Source organism: Columba livia, chromosome 20 (genome assembly GCF_036013475.1).
Source record: "Columba livia isolate bColLiv1 breed racing homer chromosome 20, bColLiv1.pat.W.v2, whole genome shotgun sequence".
NCBI classification, from domain to species: domain Eukaryota; kingdom Metazoa; phylum Chordata; class Aves; order Columbiformes; family Columbidae; genus Columba; species Columba livia.
Window position 1 is genome coordinate 2,006,310 of NC_088621.1, and position 26,959 is coordinate 2,033,268.

The 26,959-nt window shown below is 42.0% G+C and overlaps 1 protein-coding gene and 1 long non-coding RNA gene across 2 annotated transcripts; one reads left to right on the forward strand and one right to left on the reverse strand.

Moving 5' to 3' along the window:
- Window positions 1-562: 562 nt before the first annotated feature.
- Window positions 563-20,641, reverse strand: APPBP2 (amyloid beta precursor protein binding protein 2). The gene is made up of 13 exons (XM_005503237.3): window positions 20,464-20,641; window positions 10,959-11,047; window positions 10,393-10,544; window positions 9,726-9,849; window positions 5,877-6,045; window positions 5,101-5,190; window positions 4,562-4,629; window positions 4,376-4,481; window positions 3,940-4,064; window positions 3,665-3,750; window positions 3,220-3,410; window positions 2,818-2,983; window positions 563-2,003 (listed from the first exon to the last, which is right to left on the reverse strand). The coding sequence occupies exons 1-13, from the start codon at window positions 20,602-20,604 to the stop codon at window positions 1,750-1,752; spliced, it is 1,761 nt and encodes a 586-aa protein (XP_005503294.1). The 5' UTR covers window positions 20,605-20,641; the 3' UTR covers window positions 563-1,749.
- Window positions 20,632-26,617, forward strand: LOC135575902 (uncharacterized). Its single transcript, XR_010467332.1, has 5 exons — window positions 20,632-20,799; window positions 21,155-21,264; window positions 23,077-23,302; window positions 23,951-24,041; window positions 25,495-26,617. It is a non-coding gene; the product is annotated as an uncharacterized LOC135575902 (long non-coding RNA).
- The last annotated feature ends 342 nt before the right edge of the window (window positions 26,618-26,959 follow it).

Consider the following 26,959-nt stretch of genomic DNA (forward strand, 5'->3'; position numbering starts at 1 on the left):
TTAATTCTGCATTCCCTAATTACATAACCGCATTTTAAAGTTGGTATTATTCAGCCTTTCCCCCCAAATAGTTAAAGGCACCAGTATATGAACTATTGGCCTGTAAGATTCAGTTCTCAAAAGAGCCATTAAGCTCAGAGTCGCGTGTGAAACTTGTTTCCTCTCCGCACTCTTTTGAAGACCAACGAGCAGCTTTCCCTGTCCCGAACTTCACCAATTACAAACCAGGCCCCAAACCAACCAGCGGCCCCAGCCCTGGCTCAGCCCCTGAAAACAGGGGAGGGAGAAACCCCAGTGGGGCAGAGCCCGACCCACGGCAGCCCCGGCTGCGAGGTCAGAGCCCGACCCACGGCAGCCCCGGCTGCGAGGTCAGAGCAGCGCGTTGTTCTCGTGTGTTGCGGTACAGGCTACAACTCAACTACCGAAACCAACACTCAAACCAAAACCCACACAACCAAGCAGCCCCCCCAACATAAGAAAAATTAAGACAAGCTAGTGAGATAGGCATTGTTACAGGATTTTACAGATGACTTCTGGTTTTAAATTAATATAAAGGAATCGGTTTCTGGTTGTACTATTGTTTAATGTAGAAATGAAGCATCACAAAAAAAAAGTGTTGTGCTTTTTGGCATTTTCCGCTGACCCCTGCGCACTGTACAACAAGTTGTGTTCTCCAGAAACAAAACTGAGCTGGACTGTAATACAAAACTTATTAACTGGTATAAACAAGTTATGGCCTCAATTATTAGAGTGAGCCCATTCAAAAAGGAAAAAAATGGCTGCAGCAAATAGTTAAGCATTTCTAGTTTTGCTTGTGGCATTGACATTAATATTGGTATAAGCTTACTAGGTAAACACATGCCATCGCAACCGCTAAAGAACGTTCACTTCCTAGTTTTGTATCTATTACATGAATATAATTTTGCACTGATCATACATCTAAAGGAAATAATTCTACTGTAAAAGTGAATGCAGGGGCAGAAATATTAAATTAAAGCCACTGGTCCAAAAACTGTTTCTAGCAGGCTGGTCCACTCGTGATTTTCCTGGTCCTGTTCAGATTAGCACGTGTGGTTGGTACCAACGAAAACTACGATTGCTGGTCTAGCGGATCCTCCATCCATCCCTCCCAGATGAACACTGGTCCAGCGCAGGATGTTAAACACAACATACAGCGGTTACTCACTCAACGACCTACTGCGGATCACAAGGGGTATGTTGCTCTCCAAAGTGGTTCTTTGCCACTTTTCTTCATAAGGCAGCAGCCACGGCCGGGACATTCTCCCTTTTCTGGATATTTACGATTAATTTTGCTACAATGCGTTCAGCAGAAAGACCTTTCTCACGTAACTCCTATAGTACAGCGTTTATTCTTTCTATATTTCAGAAGCAACCTCTTGATGAAACCTTCCATTCATAATAAGAATGCAACTCTTTTGAACTCAAACAGTTTTATTTCAGGTTTTCTTGCAGGCTTTCTGCAAAAGTAGCTTCTTTTGAAAGAAGAGAGAAAGACGGGGTTCTCGGGAATACCAAATTAAAAACGTGAGCCGAACTAAACATGCCATCCACATGCTGATAGGAATTGAACACACATTCATCCACATGGGCGCTCTGCAGCAGACTGGACCAGTGTTTCAACGCAAATTCCAGCCCCCAGAGAACTACACGGTTTAGAGATTTCACAGTATGACTTTTCCCCCTGTAACCCGGGGGAAAAAACCCCAAACTGGTTGACTGACCAAGTTCTTAGCTACTCTGTCCGTCCGCGCTCTGAGACATCAGAAAAGACTGGACCACTTCTTCAGTGGACTGGGGGCTGGTGCTTACGTCCTCCAGAGCATCCGTGACCGAGAACTGCCGGTCCCGCAACCGGTTCCAATTGGCCAAAATATTGTGGTATTCGAAAACCTTCTCGTAATTGCCAATGGAATTGTACAGTTTAATGAGACCTCTGTAATCGTATTCAAGTCCACTGTATCCTTCACCAAAAAGCTTCTTCCCTAAAGAAATCCAAAAGAAAACAAAATTCACCCATATGCTGCATCTTATTTATCATGACATTTTTATCAATAACATGAACTTTTGTTACGGCAAACCACCATGTTTATAAGCATTAAATCAGGACACAAACACCACACGAGCTTCCTCGAGGATGGTTTGAGTTCTGCCTTCTCCTCCCAGGGTCTTGTAACCTGTCCCCAAGGACTCTACAACCAGATCATTAATTGCACCACAGCTTTACACACAAAAACCTACCAGTTGTATAACAAAGGCGGCCACCTCATTTCCCAATTTCACTCCAAATTCAATTTAATGAGGAAGTTGTTTTTCAGTTTTCTACCTTAAAATCATAAATCCTTCTATAACACACTGCACAGAACTGTATAAACAGTCCCAAAATCAAGCTACAGTGTGGCCCAAAGATGCATTTGATTTGGAATTTTAAGTCCACTGCAAATGATAATGGGCAAGGAAAACAGTCAATGAGAGTATAGTCAGGCTGATGGGCACAACAGTTTCCCATTTCTTTCTAAATTCAACTACATTCTGCACTTAAATTTTGGGCACAACTGCAAAATGTACTCTAAATACTAACAGGCCAGCTATGAAAGCAGTTGTTTCCAGATGCTCTCAAGAGAGAATTCTGAAGGAACACTAAAAACACAACTCCAGAATTCAGTCCCCAGGAGAACATTCCAGAAAGTGCACAATTTTGTAAGCATTTTCAATCTAAACACCTTGCATTTCATTAAGTTCTTTACTCAAAACTGTAACAAGGTTTTTCACAATAACCAGGTTCGCAGAATCACCTACCGATGGCTATGGATCTCAAATAAAGCTTTTCGGCGTTTTCATATTGGTTCATGTCGTAGTTATAGAGAGAAGCCAAGTGACCCACGGACAGGGCAACTTCATAATCTTCTTGACCTAGAAGCTGCTCCTTAATCTGAATCGCCTTGATGTGCATTTCTTCTGCTTCCTGTGAGGATCAGATTCAGAGTCAGACACCTCTCAGCACACCATAAAAAGAGGGGAAAAAGGAAGGTTTAAAGAAATGTAACTATGTAGCGGCTAAATAATCTGTAGTATTCTGTGAAAGGCAGAAAGTAAGCAAACCAAATCCAAATCTGCCAACAAATTCTGAATTGTAGACACTGAAAATCATCATTTGCTGTAGCAGATGTCGTGCAGATTTTTACACCAACATCACCTCACCTTAAACTTTCTCATGGACTGATACAGTCTCCCAAGGTTGCCGTAGTGTTTTGCTGTTTGTACATTAAACTCCCCAAAGGCTTTTTTAGCCAACTGGAGCGAGGACAGGTGTAAATCGTGAGCTTCCTGAAGTAACCTCTGCTCCGTCTCCTTGTTGTGACAGTCTATTGCAATCTCCTCCAGGATAAGTGCTGAGAGAGGAGAAAGAAACCCAACATTACTGCGTTCCAAACACGAGATGTCAACTGTAAGGAGCAAAAAGCCAAGCACCCAAGACATCAAATCATTTGTGTTCATTACAAACTGTTTCAAATGGGTGCAACAGCTACCCTGACAATTTGAAAAACACAAAACCAAAAAAACAACTTGAGTTGTGAGGGAACAGGATAAAAAGATCTGAATAAGACATTTTAAATGGTCCCAATACCACAATGAAGGGTCCCACCTTTAACTCTCTTGGAAGATGCCAGGAGAAGATGATCTTCTGGGAGAATGTGAGTTATGATGCCAATAGCACGTTCAGCGTGGAACCTGAAAGAGTTCAAATTAAAAATTCAAGACTCATATATTTAAATTAGTGGCTGACTGATAAAATATTTGAAACCTTAATGCAACAAACAGATGCATTTAAATTCCAGTTGGAAAATCTGTGTATTTAAGAACACTTTTCTCCATTTACAGCACTAAATCTGCTGCCAGTACCTGCACAACTATACTCACAGCGCATTGTCAAATTTTCCAGAGCTGTACTGGTGAACATACGAAGAATAAGCCAAGTCTTCGTGAGCTGTAGCTACATGGATGTTTTTACCTCCAAATACTGACTGCCGGATATCAAGAGCTGTCTGAAAGAGTTACAAGAACACCGTTTATCAGTTAGTACAGAAAAAAACCCCTAAATTAATCTCTCTCACTGCTAAAAAGGGGGTGGTGGGGTGAAATCTATTTGCTCTGCAATTCTGCAGCCCTATACCTACGTACTTGAGGTGGTAAATACATAAAAAGGTGTGTTTCTTTTTTTAAAGAACTAGCATTGCAGTAATGAAATCAACTATTATCTCTCTCTGAATTAACTGTACGTGAGTTTCAGTGGAAACATCTGAGAGATGCTGGATGTCAAGAGCACGAGCAGGCGGCCACCGAGCCCTGTGCGTACCTGATAGATCGCAACCGACTGGCAAATATTGTCTACGTTGAGCAAGTAAAATCCGTAGTCTAGTAGCGTATCGGAATATTTGGGGTGCTTGGCTCCAAAATGCTCCCTGCAGAAACATACTTACATTACAAATTGAGGCAAGCTAAGCATAATTTTAAAAGGTTTTTGTTTGGGAATGCTACTTACCGGGCAAGGTATACCGCGTGTTTTATCAGCTGTTCGGCCTTCTTAAACTCACGTTTTACAACACAAGCCTAAATGAGTTGAAGTGAAGCACATGAAAAGGGGTACACTCAGAACCTGCCTCTGCCAGATACCGGCCCAATTGCTAACTACTGCTTTTAATATCAAAATATCATGATGGTTACTAAAGGACTTTTCAGCTATTTAAGAAAAGCTTCACAGATAACATTAGTAAACTTGCGTTTTACTCTGCCATAGTATGGTACCTAGTCTAGATCAACCGGGAACAGCCCCTTCTGATGGGATGCTCTCGGGTTAACCATCCTGGTGGTCACTTGAGCAGCTGTAACTCAGTTTCAGGAAAAAAGGCAAAAAAACCCTCCCAGGTCTGAGACTGAGGTGGAGCAACTAAACCAAAACTACAGAGTTATGAGGCTCAAAAAAGAGCCTGGTCACCCACGTCTCCTGGAGGTGCCACCTATCCACCCCCACTCCTGGTAGTAACTTAGTTACAATGGAAACGCTGGAGACTTTAAATTCACCTTGGAAGCTTGTCGGAGAACGTCCACTACTACTTTGACAGGCAGGCCAACTGTGATCTCCTTCATAGCTTCTATGCACCACTTGTAAGCCTGTTGAACAAACAGTTACCGACAGAATGAAGTTGGAACTTTACTGTATTGCAACATAAAAAAAATTACTTGGTTCTGAAAAGTAAACTGTTCATTTACATTACAAAACTTGAAATTCTGTTTAATTGCTTCTGCGTAATGTAACTTGTTCAGCTAAGTCTTAAAAGACAGGCTTAAAAAGCCCTCTTAAGGTTAATAGTGGATGCGTATTGTATGCTAGCCTAAGGTATGTATTATTACAACGGCTTTTACAACTAAAAAAGGGTATTTGATAATCTTTAAGTAATTCTCACAACTCCTATTGTGTAGGACAGCTTCCTGGCCAGACAGACTGCACTTTATACAGCAGCGATACTTAGGTCACAGGTTTTTATAAAATAGGTGCAAAGAATTGTTACCTGTGTTCTGCTATTCATTTTTACCTATTAAAAATAAGCTTTTAATAATATCTCATTGACAGATTGGTAGTGTGTGATGGTTATCTATCACACGTCATTTCTTAATGTTGGCCAAAGTACCACTAAGCGCTTGCAGACTAACTCATAGAAAGAAAAGCAGATAAATGTCACACAGGTACCAGGACCGGTAACTAGAAAGATAATGTCAATAATGGGCCAGTCAGGGAATGTCCTGAGAGATTCCACAACCAGTTTTCTGAGGGAAAACCAACCCCAGATCCCACTCACCTCATCGTAGTGGCTCTTGGCAAAGAGCAGCGCACAGAGCTCCCCGTAGAGCGCGGCTTTGTTCGCTTGCTGGCCGTGCTTTGCCAGTTTGTCCATGTAAGACTGAGCGAGTTTGAATGTTTCTTCTCCCAAGTGATATTTACAGTTACCATTTCGAACATGCAGCAGCCTTAGGAAGATACAAAAAGATCTTCTGGTCTCTGAATGGTCTCTGAATAAACCATTTCGATATAGAGCAGAACCAGGGATCTGCGATTTGGTGTTATCCTCACAACAGAACTGGGCTGCCATCCCAACAAAACCGCACTGTCTGAACTCAGCAACACAGAAGAACTAGTCACAGAATATTGTTTCAGTGCACTGCATTTTGTCTCTTGCACCACAAGAATTTGTACTGTTGGAGATGTCAAATGATTTTACGTACTGATGCAGTTTTACATATCCAGTGTTTCAATCACTTTGGTGTGGTGGCTTTGTTTTCTTTCTCATAAAAATCTGTTCTTCTCAATGCTCAACTCAGCATCACCAGAAAATGCCATGTTGTTGACCCAGTTCACAACAACTCTAAACCCCTCTCCTGACCCCAGCCCTTCCGTCTGAAGGATTCACAGAACCTTCACGAAGCGACAGCCAAACACCTCGCACTACTGGAACGTACTTGTTTCTCTAGAGAACTAACAACTTCAGCTTCTGGCATCTATTTAAAATAAAAGAATGTTTTTTTTCTGAGTGTAGGCTGATGCTTATTTACTTTAAAGAGATGCATTAGAAATGTGTGTGTTGTCATATTGCAAGCCTAAAGGGCAGAATTATATTCCTACCCATCATGGACTAAGGAGGGACAGCTGGTCCTGCGCTATTCCAAACGCCTACCATTTAGCACACATGAAATTGGGGTAAATTAACCTCGTTGTCCCTCCTGGAAATCTGTTATTAGACACTGAGTAACAGGGACTGACAAACATCAGGCAGGTCTTTGCAAATCAGGAGGATGACACAAAACAGGAAGAGAAAAAGTGAAACAGAACGTAAGGCTGGATTGCACAGAGGCTGCAACTCTGAAAATGGGAGCTAACGTACAGGTACAGCACTTTATACCTTTCATGACACATTAAGATTGATCTTCCAATAAACTGTCAAGAGGAGAGGAAGGAACAATGAGGTTTTTGATCAAATATTTCTCTAAACCTGAGTAGAGACTTATAAGTTTTGCAGCCGTTTCCCCTGCAACAGCAAAGTCACTCAAATTTGTTCTGTACATCCAGCTTCCTCCTCCACTTTCCTATTGAAATGTATCATGAAATTCAAACACTAACAAGAAAGAAAATAAAATTCCCATTTTCCCAAGAAGGGAGTGGCAGGCAAGCACCCAGCAGACGTGTATCAGCCAGGCAGAGAGAACATCAAAAGACCTTTAAAAAAACCCCTGAAATGAGCTAAGCAAACACCAGCTTTCCAATGAGAAACACAGCAACACGGCTCAGGAACAGAAAGAAAAAAAGAAACAGCCACATTTTTCCTTAAATAAGGTCTGAGAACTACACACGATGCAGAAGCACGTAGAGTTCTTGGTCACAGGCAGCAGAAAACTATCCCACATCCACACAAGAGACAGGAATTATTAAAGAAATATAGAAAAAAACTAAGCAATTAGTTTCCTTAAAGAGGGAGAGCAGCGTAGGGGAAAGGGACCTGGGGACAGCAGGATGACCATGAGCCAGCACTGGGCCCTTGTGGCCAGGAAGGCCAATGGCATCCTTGGGTGGGTTAGAAGGGGGTGGTCAGTAGGTCAGAGAGGTTCTCCTGCCCCTCTGCTCTGCCCTGGGGAGACCACATCTGGAATATTGTGTCCAGTTGTGGCCCCTCAGTTCCAGCAGGACAGGGAACTGCTGCAGAGAGTCCAGCGCAGCCACCAAGATGCTGAAGGGAGTGGAGCATCTCCCGTGTGAGGAAAGGCTGAGGGAGCTGGGGCTCTGGAGCTGGACAAGAGGAGACTGAGCGGTGACCTGATTAATGTTTACAGATATCTAAAGGGTGAGTGTCAGGAGGATGGAGCCAGGCTCTTCTCGGTGACAACCAATGATAGGACAAGGGGTAATGGGTTCAAACTGGAACACAGGAGGTTCCACTTAAATTTGAGAAGAAACTTCTCAGTGAGGGTGGCAGAGCCTGGCCCAGGCTGCCCAGGGGGGTTGTGGAGTCTCCTTCTCTGCAGACATTCCAACCCGCCTGGACACCTTCCTGTGTAACCTCATCTGGGTGTTCCTGCTCCATGGGGGGATTGCACTGGATGAGCTTTTGAGGTGCCTTCCAATCCCTGACATTCTGTGATTTTGCCAACACCATTCAAGTGGAAGCTGCTACACAACAATAAAAATACAAACCCCAAATCCCATGTAATGGTCTAAGCCAGAACGGACAGAGCTGCAATTGAGATAAGCGCCTGGCAGAGATAATATCCAGTATCTGGACGCTTCAGTGATAGCGTCTAAAAGCAAATAAATCAACCAAAACCCCAAGCTAAACCTAACCCAATCCTCTAGGATAAGCAGAGTTGATGTGATCCAGTTTTGAGTAACAAAAAAAATCCTTTATTAAGCCAAAGGAATTTTAGAAGATAAAGCCAAGAGGAAGAATAAATGCCTTAGGACGTTTATGCTAATACCTCTGGATTGTCTTTGATGTCTGCAATAGCAGCTTTTGGGGAATAACTTGTCCCTCACCCAAAAAAACCCATAATTCTCCAGGAGAATGCAAACACAACATCACACAGCAGCTTAGGAGGTCAAACAACATCGGAAAAAAACCCCAAGAATCAGCAAAATGAGAAATAATGAAGTGGGAGACCCACGTATTTGTATTATGTATTTGTGCCTTATTGCTTAATATAGAATAATGAGAGAAAGCAAATAAAAATGAGTGAAACACATGCAGGAAAGTAGTATCCAAGCTTGTATAAATCTCAAATCTTCTCATTTTTTCAAGTCTCTCCATAGAATTTACTTTTGCTAGTACAAACACCCAATTATGTCTACACAACACAAAACTTTCCATGCTTTTAAACTGCATTATATTAGTAATGCAATGTATTAAACTCCCAGACTTTCTAGCTTGTAGAATAAGAGCAGCCAGGTTTTTTTTTTTTCGGTATTTTTCAAAAGCTAGACTTAAATTTTGTTGTCTTAAAACTACACCTAACTCCAATGCAAGCACAGCAGTAAGAAAAAGATATACCCCAGCAGAGACTGGATGGTAACAACAAAAAGTTTATCCTATGGCCTCATGACTTTGAAGCTGAGCACCATCACAGTGCGGGCTGGACACTGCTGCCCAGAGACAGGTACCTTTTTTCCCTTTATCTTTTTCCCTCCTCTATTTGGAGAAGGCGAGGGAGTCTATTTTTAAGGCTCCTTCTCCAGCTTGCCAAACAGCCTGACACAAGTAGGGAATTTTTTGTAGCTGAATTAGAAGGCAAAGGCCCAAGTCCTCCCAGTGGCGCTGTACCCATCACTCCCAGCTCCAGAAGGTGGGGACACGTACCCAATGCTCTCCTGGCATCACCCCGTTTCTGGAGCTCGAGCCAGCAGGAGCTGGCAGGGCACAGCAAGGCAGAGCAGCCACCGCTGCCACAGCCTTCTGGTTGGCACAGAAAATAAGCAGCTCCTGGCAAAGCCTATTTACTCTTCGCATTTGCCCAACCATAAACAAGATACGGGTTTTTGGGAGCAGTTTTTCAAAACGAGAACACAAAGCAAGCACCTGAAGCTTGATGGCTCCAAGGCAGTTGGTAGCATATTACATTAATATGCATTTCACAGCAAGACATAGAGGAATTAAAGGTGAGCTCACCTTACGCAACATTCGACAGCACGAAACCAGTGAAGGATTTCATCGTGAAGGGTGCACAACTGAAGGCAGGAAAGAAATACCTTCTCAGCATCACTGTACCAGCCTGCATCTGATAGGAAACCCCCTGGAATAAAAACAACAACAAACAAATTGGAACAGCCAGACACCTTCTTAAGACAAAAAGGGTTTGCTCGAGTCTTGTAAGAAGACAACTTTTTGCCTAGAACTGCACGCTACACAGGGGAATCCTGGCAAGTTTCAACCATCCAGTTTTGAACTGAAACGGATAAAATAGAAATTTCTCCTTCAGTTGAGGGTGACTTTGTGGTATTACACAGTTTTCCTACAGTTATCTGTCACGAAATACTTGCCAATACGAAAGTTACGCAAAGTCTTAATGTTAAGCATCACATCTACTGACAAATTTTGTATCTAAAACATTTGTAGTAGCAAAGACACGCCTATATCTTCTTACATATTAAAATCCAAGATATTTTTCTTAAAACACCAAGTAGTTTTCTAAAAATTACAGTCCCAAAACCACACACATCACAGGTTCTTTAAAAAGAAATCACAGACATTAACATAAAAAGAAATGGCATTAGCTTAACTGAAACCAGCAGGAAAGAAAGTATCATATGTTAAACAGCCTATGGTCACCAGTTACCTAAGACAAAACCAATCTGGATTGCTTTTTCTTTTACAGCAGAATCAGACTCTGCTATGTAGGAGCACCGTCTGCTGAAAGAATAGGCCAGTACGGAAGCAACTTTTACTCCATGGTCCATCAAAGCCTGAAAACAGTGATGAAGCAGATGTCTGAAACAAAAGAAAACAGAATTAGATTACACACAAAGTTTTTAAAACACTGCAGTCAGTTGGCTCGAATGCCATGAATTCAAATGAGTGGTGATTCAGAGAAAGAACTCCAACCCTCTCTCAAAGCAAACCCAGATGAATACGAGCATAATTGTCAATCTCGAGGCTAATGGAATACAGTTGTTGGATTATCCAACAAATGAAGTGAGTGTACACAAAGTTCTCTGCAAGGACTCCCTCCAGCGTACGCAGAACACAACCTACCCACGCAGTATTAAAACTGGAAAACAAAGTTTTAGCTAAAGCTAAGTAGGCTAGTAAGACCAAGGAGATTAGAGACATCTTCCAAATTCAAAACCCAGATCAAGAGGTTAAGAGCTGAAATGAGAACTCTCAGAATATTCAGATACTTACCTTTTATCTAAAGCTCGTAGCACCTTTGCAAAAACTTCTAGTTCACAAAATTCACTACCCAGCTGACATAAGCGGCCCTGTTGGTAAAGCTGAAAGAAGAACACAAATATATTTAAAAATTTAAGACTAGGAGTTCTTCTGGGAACTTTAGCTTAATATTTAAGATGACTTATGATGAAATCTAGACTTCAAAGTACTGCAATACAGCAAACTAAGGAGCAATAGTTCTATCTCCACACAGAAACACAGCAGTACCAATAAACCCCAAACCCACATGTTCTGCAATGGGTGACTCACCGATCCCCAGAGCCCTGGCCCATTAATACCTGTGTGTACACAAGCGATTCCTGCACAAGTGAAGAGGAAAACTTGGGCGAATCCGTTCATGTATTTATTCAAAGCAACGGCCTGTTTTATGCCCCAAATTGATTTGTGCCTGCAACTAAGTAAATACATCAGCTGACTCTGATAGAAAACAAACCATGGTTAAGTTGCAAAACTATCTGCCACATTATACTATAAATACTAAGAACGTGATCTACCGTGACTTGAGCAAGGCATTTGACACAGTCTCCCACAGCATCCTCACATCTAAACTGAGGGAGTATGGTCTGGATGAGCGGGTAGTGAGGTGACTGTGAACTGGCTGAAGGGAAGAAGCCAGAGAGTCGTGGTCAATGGGGCACAGTCCAGTTGAGGCCTGGATCCAGTGCAGTGCCTCAGGGGGCAGTGCTTGGGCCTGTATTATTCAATATATTAATCAATGATTTGGATGAGGGAATAGAGTGTACTATCAGCAAGTTTGCTGATGACACCAAGCTGGGAGGAGTGGCTGACACGCCAGAAGGCTGTGCTGCCATCAGAGACCTGGACAGGCTGGAGAGCTAGGGGCGGATGGCAGGATGAGCATGAGCCAGCACTGGGCCCTTGTGGCCAGGAAGGCCAATGGCATCCTTGGGTGGGTTAGAAGGGGGTGGTCAGTAGGTCAGAGAGGTTCTCCTGCCCCTCTGCTCTGCCCTGGGGAGACCACACCTGGAATATTGTGTCCAGTTGTGGCCCCTCAGTTCCAGCAGGACAGGGAACTGCTGGAGAGAGTCCAGCGCAGCCACCAAGATGCTGAAGGGAGTGGAGCATCTCCCGTGTGAGGAAAGGCTGAGGGAGCCTTTAGGTGTTATTTTAGGTGTTTCAGAAAAAACAAAACCAAACCAATCCATAAATTGTAGTATTTCTCAGTTTTAATAACTTCTTAAAAACCTTGTATTGATAAGCAGCTTGTGTCCGGTTCATCTTTCTCTCCACAAACCCTGGAAGCAGCTGAATTAGCGTTCCAAACAAAGCATGTGAGAACATCTTCCTCCAGCCAGGAACTTAGTTTTAGTCAGCTTTTCTTATAAAAGCACATGACACTGATTCTACAGCACAGCAAGCTTGTTATTTTAACAACAGAACCTACAAAAAAAACTTCAAAAATACTTTGACCTAAAAATGTCAATTGCCAGAAATGAATGTTTTCCTTTTAGTCACCTATTTTGTTGGGGAAAAAAAAAAAAAAAGAAGGAAATATTTTAAAAAGCAGTGCAAGTTTGCATGCAAAGTTACTCCTCGGATAAAACAGTCCGTGTCCCTGGACTTCAAAGGGATCAGAATCTCTTCTGATGCTATATTCGCTCTGGCAGGGAAAGAACAGCCAGAGTGATGGATTTACTGCAGTCATGGTTAAGTGTTCTCATTTTCTTCAACGCAGATGTCTAACGGAAACTCTGCTAAAACCTAACACGGACTTTCCACAAAATAAAAACAGAGGATTCAACCTCACCTAGTAGTCCGTGCCCAAAACTGAAGGTGAACATCTTATCAATAATTGTTAAGATAAGACCTTCAGTTTTGAGACATCAGTTATTTGAGGCACATGCAAAGTGTGGCTCAGAGGTCCAGGCCTGGACCTGCACATCTCTCAGCTCAAGTCAAAGGTGAACACCCACACCATCCTGGCACACAGGAAAAACCCAACCAGTTTTTGGTGGTTTAACCAGAAATACAGTATCCCTGGCACGTTTACCACACTATTCACCCCTTCCCTTGACACACTGGCAAACATTTTTAAAGAACTAACTCAGCTGGAAGTCCCTTGGAACTGTTGTAGCTGTTACAGCAATATTTTCAAACAAAATCTGACATTGACATATATTTCCTCACTATTTCCAACTGTGAAGCAATTCCAGGAGGTTCAGTAATGCTCATTTGTCCATTGAGAAGCAGTTGCAAGCACTGAGGAAATGGTTCTCTTGTTAAAGCTCCAGAGACACAAAATTCCTGATCACAAGCCTTGCTACGAAACACAAAAACATCCAAAACATAGTGATTCAAGGAAAACACGCCCCAGCAAGAATGGCAGAGGTCTGGACTCCTGAAGAACTATTCTTAAGAAACAAATGTCTTTCAGACATGAACTTATCCTAACTGGAGATCGACAGAGATTGACTTTTCTTTAACTAGAGAAAAATTAATAAATGCCTACAAGATGACTTCCAATTTCACCAGCTCACATTGACCCATTAATTCTGGCTCTGAAGACAGGAAAGAAGGTATAAGTTTTTTATATACGTATACATATGTGTGTGTGTGTGTGTGTGTAATATTACACACACTCTTTGGTATAACTGTGAGAAAAATCACCTTGATCCTCCTCCAGGATCTAAGGCTTAATATTTAACTCATAACACACACACCTGAACATTCAAAAGCTACATTATGGTGGTGTCCCCAATTAAACATATACCATTAACTTGCAAGTTATCTATTATACCATAAGGTACATGTAACTCTCTTAAAGTCCCGGTCAGATTTCCCTCTCAAAACAAACTAAGCTGAGCTCTAACTGCTTCCTAGCAAAGCCCTCAAAATAAAGACAAAGATCTGTTGAACTACTGGCAAAAGCAAAGCCCTAGCACAAGGGAAAAATGTATATCATATTTGTATCACCAGCATTCCAGGCCATTCCAGGATGTACAAGCAAAAGAAAAAAGACATTTTCTAAAGCTAATGAAAAAATAATAACTATGTAAAAAAAGATATTACATATTAAAGCAGCTGGAGAGTAATTCTAACCAGCTGTAAAAGGACCCTCTAGAAGAGGAAGCGTAGCATATGTAATTTGAAAAATATGCTCCTATTGCTCCAGTTTGGAAGAGGATTTAAAAATAAATATGGGTATTTCATTAAACATTAAAGAGACGAGGAATGCCAAGGAGCTCCCCAGCATGTTTAATAATGTCTAATAATGTAATGTGGAATATCATGCCAAATTTGCAAAGGACTGTACACTTAATCAAAGATCAGTATTTCGGAAAAAAGGTTGGCTGTAACCCAATCTTCCTTCCCTATTTAACAAAGAAGGAAAACATTTCTTGAGAGTCCACAGTGCACAGAATCAATCTGTTGACCAATGACTCATTATAGACAGAGCTGGGGAGGGGAGCAGAACAGCCTTAGAAAATCATCAGCTGGAAATTCAGGTACATTTGATTCTTTTAAAATCAATTTCGGAACCACCTACAAAGCCTCTGGACAAGCGCTAGTTCTACTGGATATTGTTTAGGGCATTAAAAAATCCAAACTTTACAGTTCTTTGAAAACACACTGTCTGATCTTCACAAACCTCAATCAAATAAATAATCAAGGATAAACAAAACAAACAACTCCCCACAAAAAACAAATACAAACCCAAAGCCAACCGTATTGAATGAGCCTAGCTTCAGTGACAACTTTCAGAGCTACTGCTCTCACACACTTCACACCCACTCTGCTTTCTGAGCCGTATCAGCAAACTCGTGTCACATCTACGGCTCCAGGACAAGGGACACGCAGTCTGAGCCTCTGTCACACACGTGTCGTTCTCCAAAGCGCTAAGTGGGGAAACTCAGTTTGCTTTGAAGTTAAATCACTACAAAGGAAATGAAGTGGAAATAGGAATTATTGTTTCAGCGATAACAAGAAACAAAAAGAATAAAACACAAAATATGCCGGCACAAAACAACACAAACTGAGTAATACGAGTTAGAAGAATGGTAAGTGAAGGCAAGAAGTTTCAAACCAGTAAAGACAACAAGGAAAAAAGGTTCAGTTCTAGACTAAATTTAGACTATAAAAACACAGCATGTATTAAAGAGTAATAATAATTGGAAAAACTCTTGAAGTGGTGATTCTCACTGTGAGGCTTTAATTTAAAAAGGTGATATGAGGATATCACAGAATCACACAGAATCCCAGAATGTCAGGGGTTGGAAGGGACCTCAAAAGCTCATCCAGTGCAATCCCCCCATGGAGCAGGAACACCCAGATGAGGTTACACAGGAAGGTGTCCAGGCGGGTTGGAATGTCTGCACAGAAGGAGACTCCACAACCCCCCTGGGCAGCCTGGGCCAGGCTCTGCCACCCTCACTGAGAACTTTCTTCTCAAATTTAAGTGGAACCTCTTGTGTTCCAGTTTGAACCCATTACCCCTTGTCCTATCACTGGTTGTCACCGAGAAGAGCCTGGCTCCATCCTCCTGACACTCACACTTTAGATATCTGTAAACATGAATGAGGTCACCCCTCAGTCTCCTCTTGTCCAGCTCCAGAGCCCCAGCTCCCTCAGCCTTTCCTCACACGGGAGATGCTCCACTCCCTTCAGCATCTTTGTTGCCCTGCGCTGGACTCTCTCCAGCAGTTCCCTGTCCTGCTGGAACTGAGGGGCCACAACTGGACACAATATTCCAGGTGTGGTCTCCCCAGGGCAGAGCAGAGGGGCAGGAGAACCTCTCTGACCTACTGACCACCCCCTTCTAACCCACCCCAGGAACCATTGGCTTCCTGGCCACAAGGGCCCAGTGCTGGCTCATGGTCACCCTGCTGTCCCCAGGACCCCCAGGTACCTTTCCCCTACACTGCTCTCTAATAGGTCATTCCCCAATTTATACTGAAACCTGGGGTTATTCTTACCCAGATGCAGGACTCTACACTTTCCCTTCTGATATTTCATTAAGTTTTTCCCTGCCCAACTCTCCAGTCTGTCCAGGTCTCGCTGGATGGCGAGATTAAATATGATTTAATTCAAGTAGGACTCAGAAAAGTGTGACTGCACACACCGCTCTGGACGTTGAACCCGATGATGGCAACGGTTGTATGTGTCTGTGCACACATGAAGAAATCAGGATAATTTCCCACATATAAATTTAATTTGTGACCCCCCCAAAATACAGCAACATGAACGTAATTAAATCTTTGGGATGTCCCTCCAAATAACAGAACATGACCCCTTTGCTCTGAGACTTGTGCCTCCCTCAGACAGTGGTTATGACCTTGTTTCTACTCCTCTAGTCAGGACACCTCCAAACTACAGCAGCACAGCTGCACTTCATGGGTAGTTTATCCTCTTCACCCTCATCAAACACCCAGGAGACTGAAACCTCAGGACAAGTGCTAGTTTTATTCTAATCTTCTAGAAATTATGCTTATAATGATTCTTCATCAGTAAAACCGATCTCTACTGCAATGCAGAGAATGAACATTCTATTGCTTGGTGTGAAGAGTCAGCAAATTCCTGTTTGTTCATTTGGTTTGGTTCAAATAACACCTCAATGCGATACAAGAGCTTTTCTTAGCCATGCTTTTTTTTTTTTTTTGACGATAATACAGTGAGAAGACACAATAGTGCAGCTACGCTCGTTGTTATAGAAGTTGGAGCTATCAAGATCTAAACTCAAAATCTGCTATTTTTATTCTCGTCGAGGTGGAGCACTTCAGAAGTTTCATCCACCACTTCAAAGAGGAAGCACGATAACAACCTCCTGGATTTTGCCTAAAAATTTTAATGCGAAACAAGTGAGCATAGTGCAATTACTAAAGGTTACAGGTCTGCACTAAATAGAGAACCTAACTAGTCCTACTAGGAAACAACACAACTGGGATATATATAAACCCAGCAACACAAAAAGGAGACAAAATATTATATGTTTGCACATTTATATTTTTCCCCCTAGATGCAGGTGTTCCTTGTGACAGTACTAGTTATTAAGCTCTTCAAAATACAGCTGTGATAAGACATTTAAATATTTTTTAGCACAAATGTAACCTGAAAATTTCCAGGATACCCTTACAAGCATTCTGCTCTGCCGCTATCATTTTTATTATATAATGGTTGCAAGGAAAAGTCAAACACCGCTTGAAAAAAAATTCAGTAAGACCCCGCGGGACCATTACAGGTTCGTTGTCTTACTATGATCACAATTATTTGATATTGCCTTTTTTTAAGCTTTAGTCAAATGTTTAAGAATGCTACAGAAGGATAAATATGCTTAGTACTAGGAACCTGCCTGCTCCTGTCACCTTGCAGCAGAACCTATTTCTTACCAAGTCCACAACAAGGAACATCCTGCAGCTATCCCAGGTTTGATTCCTCATTGTGAACTACAAACCCACAGGTTTATAGGGCATGGCCTAGAAGTTAACAGTCCTGGAACACACAGAATTAAAAGTAATTGGATTTGTTAAGGAATGGGCAATAAAGGCAATATATTACAACGACAGAACTGAACATTAGATTAGATGGTACCTTGGGGGGGAAAAACAAACACCAAAGACCAAGATGCTCTGCTTGAATTTCCTGCTCTTTTAAAAAAGCACACGGACTATCTCTGCTGGGATATCTGTGTCCTGCCTACAACCGACCTGAACACACTGGCAAACTGGGCAAATATTCAGTTCAAGTGTTCATACCAACAAACATGACAAAAGAAGTCTTGTACGGCCACAGCTAATTAACATCTATGTATCAAAATAAAGTTTGACTGATACTACCTTGGATTTTTTTTGCAAAATCAGAGATACTTTCTCCTGTATCACAAACCATTACAAGTTAGCTGTGAAAGACTAGAAACATTGCTATTCCTTTTAATAACGACAGAAAGAAAATTATTCTCCTTTTCAAGGTCTAAATGCAAGAACATTCATACAGATCCTCAATTACACACACTTCCTCAGCTGTACTTAAAGAATAAGACTTTTCCATATGATACTAGTAACTGACGCCCCCTCAACACAGCAGCAAGAACCACAACCACATAGTCAGAACAAAGAATTAAAAGTCTCTAGTTTGTCTTGCTTTGAACACTGTTATTGACTTTAGAAATTCCACTTCTGCTTTAAAGAATTTGATGGTGAGGATGTATTGAACCTAGCTCACCAACCTGAAATGGTATTTAACAGCCACATGGTTTTGAAAATAACTGTGTCCAGAACCAACGCAAGCAGCACACACAAGAGGACTGTCCAAAGGTGTGATGCTGTCCTTGTTCTAACCCAATTCAGCGATGTCACTTGTATTGCTGTAGCCATCTGAACACCAAAATCAAGAACCAGTCGCTATGTGATGTATAAGTATATAGAAAAATGCAAACATTGTCGTCTGTGCTGGACTTCAAGGCAGCCACTGCAGGCAGGCATCACTGTAAACAGAACGCCCCTTAGTAAGGGCTGAGGATTTCCTTTCAGTACCCATCCAAGGTTTAGTTGCATTTATGGATAAGCTAATTTGAATGTGACTATTAAAAGAGAACAAATCCTACTACATAGAAAAGATTTATATATATACATAAGTAGTGAAGACATGGAGGACCACCCTACCATTGGCAGCAAGGGGAAAACACTCCCTGCACTGCATGGCCTGGTTTTATTCATTCTGTATGCGGACACCTCACAGATGTGTATTTGTAGGAGGAATATAGGTGCACCTTACACCTTTCAGACTATCAAAGATCGGTCTGTTGTAAAACACAGAAATAATAGGAAAAGCAACACAAATTACTGTCATTAATAAAAGTTATACTGGCTAGTGACTGGTACAACAGAAACGTTATTTTGAGGACTAGTACTCAGCATGTTTATTATCAACTGCCCAACAAGACAGCGTACTAATGTACACACATACACGAACAGATCAGAAAGTCTCTTTAGAAGATATATTGTGGGGTTTTTTTTTCATTATGAAACAACTCCATATGAATTTGATTCAATGCAACCACTCAAGAGTGCTAGTAAAAGGATAAGTCAATGATCTACTAAGCTTACCTACAGGTGAGTTTATAAACTATCTAGGAATAATATACACTTAGATATTCCTATCATTAAAAGGAGTTTCTGTTTTTATGCTTTTGAAAGCCACGGAGTTTCATCCTTTCACCTGAATGAACATCAGGACAGGCCAAGAAAGTTTGTTTATCAACGGACATACCTACTAACAGTTAAAAATAAATCTCAAAATAGTCTTCCACATTGTTAGTTCCACATCTTTAGTCTTTTTCTGACAACTGCCATATGTTAACCACATCCTTATCCGTGAGCATGCCCGTAAGTGCTAGAAATGGGGTTCCACACTTCTCAGACCATAAGGCAGACAAGTAACATCCAGTACACAAAAAATGGAATGCCTGTTTCAATGCTGTAGACACAATTTCTCTGTCTCTAGGGAAGATCAGCCTTCCTTATAAATACTAGTATGCTCTACACACGTAGAGGCCACTAGCCCTGGTTCATAAAAATTAATTTTAAGAATTAATTTGTCTAGCACATCCTAGGATTTTAGAAATTTGCAACAGAGGAAAGAACAGGTTATCCCCATATTTTTGTTGTTTGGTTGGGGTTTTTTAACATATTGTTTCTCTCCTAAGGAATGCACATTTCCAGCCGCTCCTGTACATGGATGAAATGCTTATTTGATGGACAATAGGAATTAATGGACCATCTCAGTGTACCTTTTACTCCGACTCTGGGTATTTTAGAGGCAGCTCAATGAGAAATTCCCTTTTCTAGAAAGAATTATTTAACACTAATAAACTATCTCATTAAATGAGTCTCAATTCTTTTTTCATCTGGTTCCTACCAGATCATTAAAGAAGGTAAAAGAGCATAGCAAGCTCTCCCCCTTCCACCACTGACATCACCTTCTCCAATACATTAAAAACAAAAAAAAAAAAAAGAAGAGAGAAAAGGAAGAAAATATATCTCGCAGCACAGACTGCTCGGTCTCACCCTGCCCCTGCCGCCTCTCCGGCTCCAACGGCGGGGAGGCCCCTTTCTCCCCCCCGGGCCCGAGCCCCAAGGTCGGGCCCCTTCTCCGCGTCCTCCCAACGGGGCTCCCCCGCCTTCTCAGGCCAAACGCCCGCGGGTGAGGGGGAGGGAGCAGAGGGGGAAGGAACTGAGGGGGAAGGAGCCGCGGGCCCCCGGCCCGGGCCGCCCCCCGGAGCCTCCTCTCGTCCAGCCGCAGGCGGCCCCACACAGGCCCTCACTCCCCCCAACCCATCCTCCGGGCCCAGGCGGCGGGGCGAGGCCGTGCGCCCCCTCACTCCCCGGGCAGGCCGGGAGCGGAGCTGTCCTCCCGCCGCCTCCTCCGGCCCGTTTCTCCTTCCACCTCCCTCAGGCCCAGCCGGGCCCGGCCTCGCTCAGCCTCCCCCACCGCCTCCCCGTACCTTGTAGTACACGTCGAACTGGATGTTCTCAGGCAGCGAGCGAATGTCCCGGCGCCGGGCCCGCCCGTAACTGTCCACCACGGCCGAGATCGCCGTGTTATAGAGCGTCTCGGGCACCCACTCCAGCTCCACCGCCGCCATCTTGGGTGTGCGGAGCCGCCTTCCCCCCCCGCGTGCTCGCCCGACCGCTCCAGCTCCCGCCCCTCACGCCTCGGGGCTCCCGCCGCCCTGCCCGGGGAGGGACCGGCGGGAGGTGTGGGGAACGGTGCGGGGACGGCAGGGGGAAGAAAAGAGGGGAGTAGTTATCCGCCTGCGCGAAGACTCGAGGGAATAAACGTGAGGCAGAGGGAAAAGCGGGGGGCGATGAAGAGCTGTGGGGGTACACGGTTATATCGAGGGGGCTGAGAGGAAATATGGGGGGAGAGGGTGTGTGAGAAGTCACTGTGGCTCATCATGGCCAACATGGGCCCCGGGGCTGCCCAGTCTGCGGGTCTCCGAGGGGTTTATTTGTGTGTGGGGAGCAGCTGAGCACCCCCAGCAGCCGAACTAAGTGGGGAGGAACCTTGAGTGTTCCCCTCACACACTGAGCTCCAGCAACTACCTAAGCCTGCTCCTATAGGTGGAAATGTCAGTATTTACAGCCTCACCTGTGGTAACCAACTGCTAATGTTGGGCCTTCTGTGGCTTTCAGGTGTGTTGGCAGCTCAAGCTGCTAATTAGGGAGCCTGGCACTTGAGGGGGTTTGCTGAGGTACCTGAAGTGCACCTGCCTCGCCTGGTGTTCCTCCTCGGCTGCCATGTGGTAAAAACACCCTTTTCCCTCCATAATTAACCTGTGACCCCTCGTGGAAATGGCGCTATATTTTGTCAATATCTCATTATCTTTACCAGGCTGTTTGAGGCATGTTTTTCTTCCTAATTTGCTTTCCGTGTGGGGCTTGCACACACCGCTAGGAACATATTGGATAGTTCTCAGACACAGATGGTAGACTTTTAGGCAGAGGCAATTAGGATCATTTGGTCTAAACCAGACTCACACTGTGTGCAGGCAGTGATTTAGCCACCCCAATGCAATACAGGGAAGGACTCTAAGATTACTACTTGGTGTAGATATTGATATTGCACTAAGTAATATCCCTCATGTTTGACTGCTCTAGCATGGTCTTGAGCAAAACTTCTATTCGGAGTTAGATATTGTGCATTTTTCAAACTTTTTATCATAGCATGCATAGAAAAAAACCAAATCCCTGATGCATTAACTATACTAGGAAATATTTCTCCTTCTGTCAAGTATTTTGGTTTTCTTAGCTAATGTAGGATTGATACTGTGACTTATTGTTTGTCCTTTTTTATTTTAAAAGTTACAGGAGGCAGAGGTTCTGCTGTTTCACTTCAGGGACTGTTTTTAATAATGCTAAATTGTTGCTATTCCTCCCCCCATCTTATGAGAAGACATTATTCTTTGTCCTTTACTTGCAGAACCAAATGTTATGGGGTGGGAGGGAAAGAATGTGACATAAACAGACCATGGAAGATTGCTTTGGCCTCCTTTTGCCTATTGGTGGCTTCAGTGGGTTTTTAAAGTTATTTTCTGAGATGGTGTGAGTTTTTGCAGTGGAGGAAAGCCAGCTGGTTTCTATTGGCAATTAGCCCCACAGGACACGGAGGCTATTTAGCCCAGTTACTTTCTAGAGAGTTGGCTTGAGAGGGTTAGAGGCCTATGGAGAGAGGACAGATAAGGAGCATTCCAGTGAAGGAAAAATAATTTATAATGCATAGACAATGGTAATTCTTGAGCTTATAATGTAAAATGAAGCAACTAATAAGATTTCAGAAAGTAATAGTAAAAGTAAATATGCTTTTCAAGATGGTGCTGTGGTGATGGACTTTATATTCTTGATAAGTTACTACATCTTGAAAAATTAGGCTACACCTTCTACTTTCTTGTAATTTTTTGTAGGCAAAACTATAGTGTATATATTTAAGGAGAAGAAATATGTATACCTATGAAAGAAGAACATGGTACAAACCTTTTCTGCAGTATATTATGTTATGGTTTGCAGTTCATTTTGGTAGAGCCTGAGGAATAATCTTTATGGCAAAAGTGATTTAATTTCTGGACAGAAATAAAATTTAGATACGGTAGCATTTGTTATTTATTAGTACTGCATGGGTTGATATATTTATGTATTGAACAACTTGGTGATTTTCTATTGTAGATGCGTATTTTGTTGGTAAAGGCATTATTAGAGAGCCGGCAGAGTCCTCGATTCAGTATCTGTGTGTTGAATGTTGAGATAGTAGAGGACTGTTCAAAGTTAGTAGTAAAATAGACTTATAAAAGTTTGTTCTCTTAAATAATTGGCTAAACTTTACAGTATCCTGATGTTTAATGGATTTTTTTTTTCCTTAAGCTATACTGGGAACTAATTAGCAAAATGGTTTTATTCAGTGGTGTGCTTTTCACATCCGTAAATTATTTTAATGCAATTACTCATTAATAGTTGCAGATGTTAGAAAATCCTTCTGTCTCCATTACTTGTTGGCAGAGGTTCTGATGGTTATTCTTATCTTTGCTGATATCTTCCTCTTTTCTTTTGCCTCCTTTATATAGGGAAACGTTTAAAGGACACTTACAAACACTGCCTGTGTCTGAAAGTAAAATGGAAGTGTATGTTGTTTAGGCAAAAGCGTTCAGACAGTCTCTCTTCTGTAATCTCTGCTTTTGAAGATGCATGTGGATATCTGAACAACTCACATGTAAAGCGTATGGAGTGTGGTGGTTCTGTACATCTGTGGGCCATTGTGGTGGATGGGGATGCAGACAAGCTTAATAGCGGGTAAATGTTTAAAGAAAATCTAATCATAGCCTTCTATTATAAAAACTGCCCCTAGAGATCAAATGATCTCTTGGTTGTCAAAATTCCTTTTGTTGAGGTTCATATAGAAGAGATTTTACATCTGCCAAGAAAAATGGTTGTGTAATTTCAACAGAATGTCAGCAGAGCCTGATGTTGTGCACCATGGAACCTCCTCAAAACCCTTAAAAAAGAAAACCCCAAGCACATATTGGTACCAAGTTACTATTTCTGGACAGCAGTGAGTTGCTGGAGTTCACCTCTGCTGGAGGGGGTTGTTCTCATGAGCATTTCCAAACCTGTATCACGGTTTCATGACTAACAAGTCAATTTGGTCTGCACATCACTGGAGAAAGTAGCAGTGTTGTCTTTGTCTCACAATTTTTAACTCTTTTTTTTCTGTTAGAAAGGTGGTGATTAGTGTTCACGAGCCCTTTCATTGACCCGGTGAGGAGCTGCAATGGGATGTCTGCAGGTGCTCTGCCTTTTGCATGCCTGTCTCAAACAGTTTTGGAAATGTGGTGTGATAGCATAGCTACTGCAGTTTCATAGTCAAAAGAATAAACAGTGCTATATAGTTTGAGATGTATAGGTGAAAAGTACTAAATAAATACTATGTCTGTTTTGCAGGAATATAGTTCTAGGAAACATGGATGAAAAAGATCAGATCTGTTTCAGATGCTGCCAGTGCAAGACTATTGTTTGCATGTTTTCCTTAAAGGTAAGGAATTGTCAAAGAGCAAGAATGTGTTTGCGAAATTGATGTGTTCACACAGGTGAAGTTCAGTATGAATGTAGTTGAAGATTCAAGCTAACTCATTAATGGAAAACCTACATTTGTATCATAATCTGGCATAGTTTAGACTCTTCACATGAGACAAGAGGTTCTCATTTTGTCATGGTTTAAATGTGGGCTTGTATATGTGAACAGCTTTGGTTTTTTTAATTACTGTAGCTGGACCTACTTAGTGGAAAAACGGCTCTAAGAAAACAATAAAAAACCTGCTGAATTTTCCTGCAATGTGCTTATTTTGAAGTGGGAAGGAAGTGAACTGACATGGATAACATATGAACCTACTATATCTCCTTGATGTGGATATTAAAGGAACCTTGAAAATAGTTTATGGGGAAGTTGTTGGAGGCTTCTAATTTTAAATTCTTAACAGGAAATCATTAAAGTGTAGAGGAGCCAACATAACAGACTGTTGCTCTAAAACAAGAGCTAAATGCAGAGCATTCACATGAACTTGTCAGGTTTTTTTTTTTAATGCTGGTATTTTTTTCTTTCATGTTTACTGCAACCCAGATAAATATGTTTTCATCTTTGTATTCTTCATGTACTTCAGTTTAGTAGTCACATTCTGGATGAAATACTAAAGCAATGCCATTTATGGTCACACCTTGGGGAATATTCAGAAACTGAGATTATATTCTATCAGACCCAGAGGGTGTTAACTCTGTGCATAGTCAGGTCGTGCAGTCATAGTATTACAGGGAAAAACCTTTAAAAATATGGATAATATTCAGTTTTATAGTCTTCTTTTACATGAATTTCTCATGCTCTGAGACTATTGCTGGGATGACTGACACATTTCACATAGTCTACGCAAGAGAGATAATAACCTGTGGTCAGTACCAGCTGGGCTTGTTGGAGCTACTTGGGGGCTGGAGGAAGGAGAAGGATCGTTATGTGGCTGGAAGCACTAAGATGTGAAGGTTGGTCACCAAACTCAGCTGAGATGCTTCGCACATGCAGAAGGCTTTAATAACATCGGTTTGCTGAAGCCAGATGTGCAGTGCTGCTTTCTGCTGTTCTGTAATTAATAAGTTTGAGTCCAGGTTGTGAGCTTTTTATGTATCTGAGCTATAGATAACTTTGTGTTTTTCATCTGTCAGACAAAATGAATCATGGCTTGTACAAAACATAACTTTGTGTTACTTTAGATAAAGCATGCTACTACAAAAGAGAAGGCAGGTGCTGGCCTCCCAGCGCTGGCTTGTGATGTGAAATTAAGCTGTGGTTGAATGTACCTGTGTCAGCTCTTTGGATTGTCTGCTGGGAGAGCTGGCAGTGCCTGCACAGCCTTTGTCCTGCCACTCCTGCTGAGAAGGAAGACTTGGTTATTCACTTAGTTGAGTGTAGACCTATAAAATGTTTAATTTCCGATTCACAGGAGGTGTCATTTGAGGAGAGATGTAGCGCATTGGTGCACAACGCTTTCTCTTGGTTCTTCTGTCTCCGCTACAACATCCCTCTCCTTTCCTCGGTGTTTGAGCTCCAGGCAGTTGACCTTGTGTATCTTGTTCCCCTTTGTGTGCTGCTTTTTCTTCTTTTTACTGTTCAGCTTTGAGCCTGCAGATAGGTGATTGTCAAAGATACCCTAGTGAGATGGTTGATGGTCATATCTAAGAGGCTGCACGGTACGTTAGTGAACGTTAGAAAGTAAAGCAATTCGTGGAACTCATGACAGTTTTCTTCTGATATCAGTGAACCTAACAGATTAATTGGGGTTTTAAACTACAGATTAATCTATTCTGGCTAAAGATGGGGTCATTCTTTTTTCAAAATGTAACTAATTTAATTTAGCTTAAGCCTATTTGAGATTTGGTTTTAGTTGCTGAAGGATCTGCTGGTTGTGTGCCCTGTAAATCTTGAAGCACTTTTGTTTTCCGCTGGTGGTTTTGGGGATGTAGTTGTTGCACGCAAAACCATCTTTAATGTATTGTAATTTGATTAAATCTGTGCATGTAGGCACGATATATATATATATGGGGCTGTTGTCTTTATTGTAAAAGTTAGTATTGACAAAAACAAAGTACTTTATTCCACTTGAAAATGCAGAAGTGATACTTAGATGTAAAAAGATGAGACAGAAAACCTCAGAGTTTGAACAGGAGTTTCTTTCATTGTAACCAGTTATTTTTTTCCCCTTTGTTTCCTTAACTTCTTCACAGATACCAGACTACCTAGCATGTGTTTACCTAAAGCGTGGGGTAGGGTCAATCTGTTTGATGCTGTTCCTGGAGCAGGCTATGGTTTTCCACTCTAAATTGTTTAGGCAAGTATTACCTATGTGGAATGGTACTAATTCTTCTGTAGCATCATCTCTGGCTACGTTTATTCTACTAAGAAATAGGGATATTGTGCTTCTCAGAAGTAATAGACTTCAGTTGTCCCTGTCAATTTTTGGCTGATGATCTGATGATTGATCTGATGGTATAAAGACCTGTAAAATAGGAAGGGATAGTTATTAGTGTGGATTAATTCATTAATGTGCGTAACAGGTTTTCAGATCCCTAGACACTCTAGAAATTCAAAGCTTTGCTGATATATTTCTTACTTTTAAATACTGTTGACTTTAATGCGGTTAATGGAAGGAAATCCAAAGTACTTGCAGTACTTAAGCCAAACCATTATCTCCATTTTACTGACAGTGGAAGTATTTTTGCAAAATTCAGTGATGATTTAGCTGTTTTAAGCTTGTCGTGGGAAGGGGCTCTGAGAGTTGAAAGTGGCGGTAGATTGTCTAGAATTGCAACTATAAAAATGAAATGTACAAAACCCTCCACTGTGCAGGGGGTGTCTTAAATAGTCCCGAGTGTAAAAAGTACATCAGGATGTGTAATTCCAGGGAAATT

Excerpts from the sequence above, each read along its gene's own strand:
- APPBP2 (XM_005503237.3), bottom strand. The coding sequence starts at position 20,604 with ATGGCGGCGGTGGAGCTGGAGTGGGTGCCCGAGACGCTCTATAACACG. Across the intron at positions 3,751-3,939 it reads GGAAAATTTGACAATGCGCT|GTTCCACGCTGAACGTGCTA; the intron begins GTGAGTATAGTT and ends GAACTCTTTCAG. Across the intron at positions 2,004-2,817 it reads TTTGAGATCCATAGCCATCG|GGAAGAAGCTTTTTGGTGAA; the intron begins GTAGGTGATTCT and ends GGATTTCTTTAG.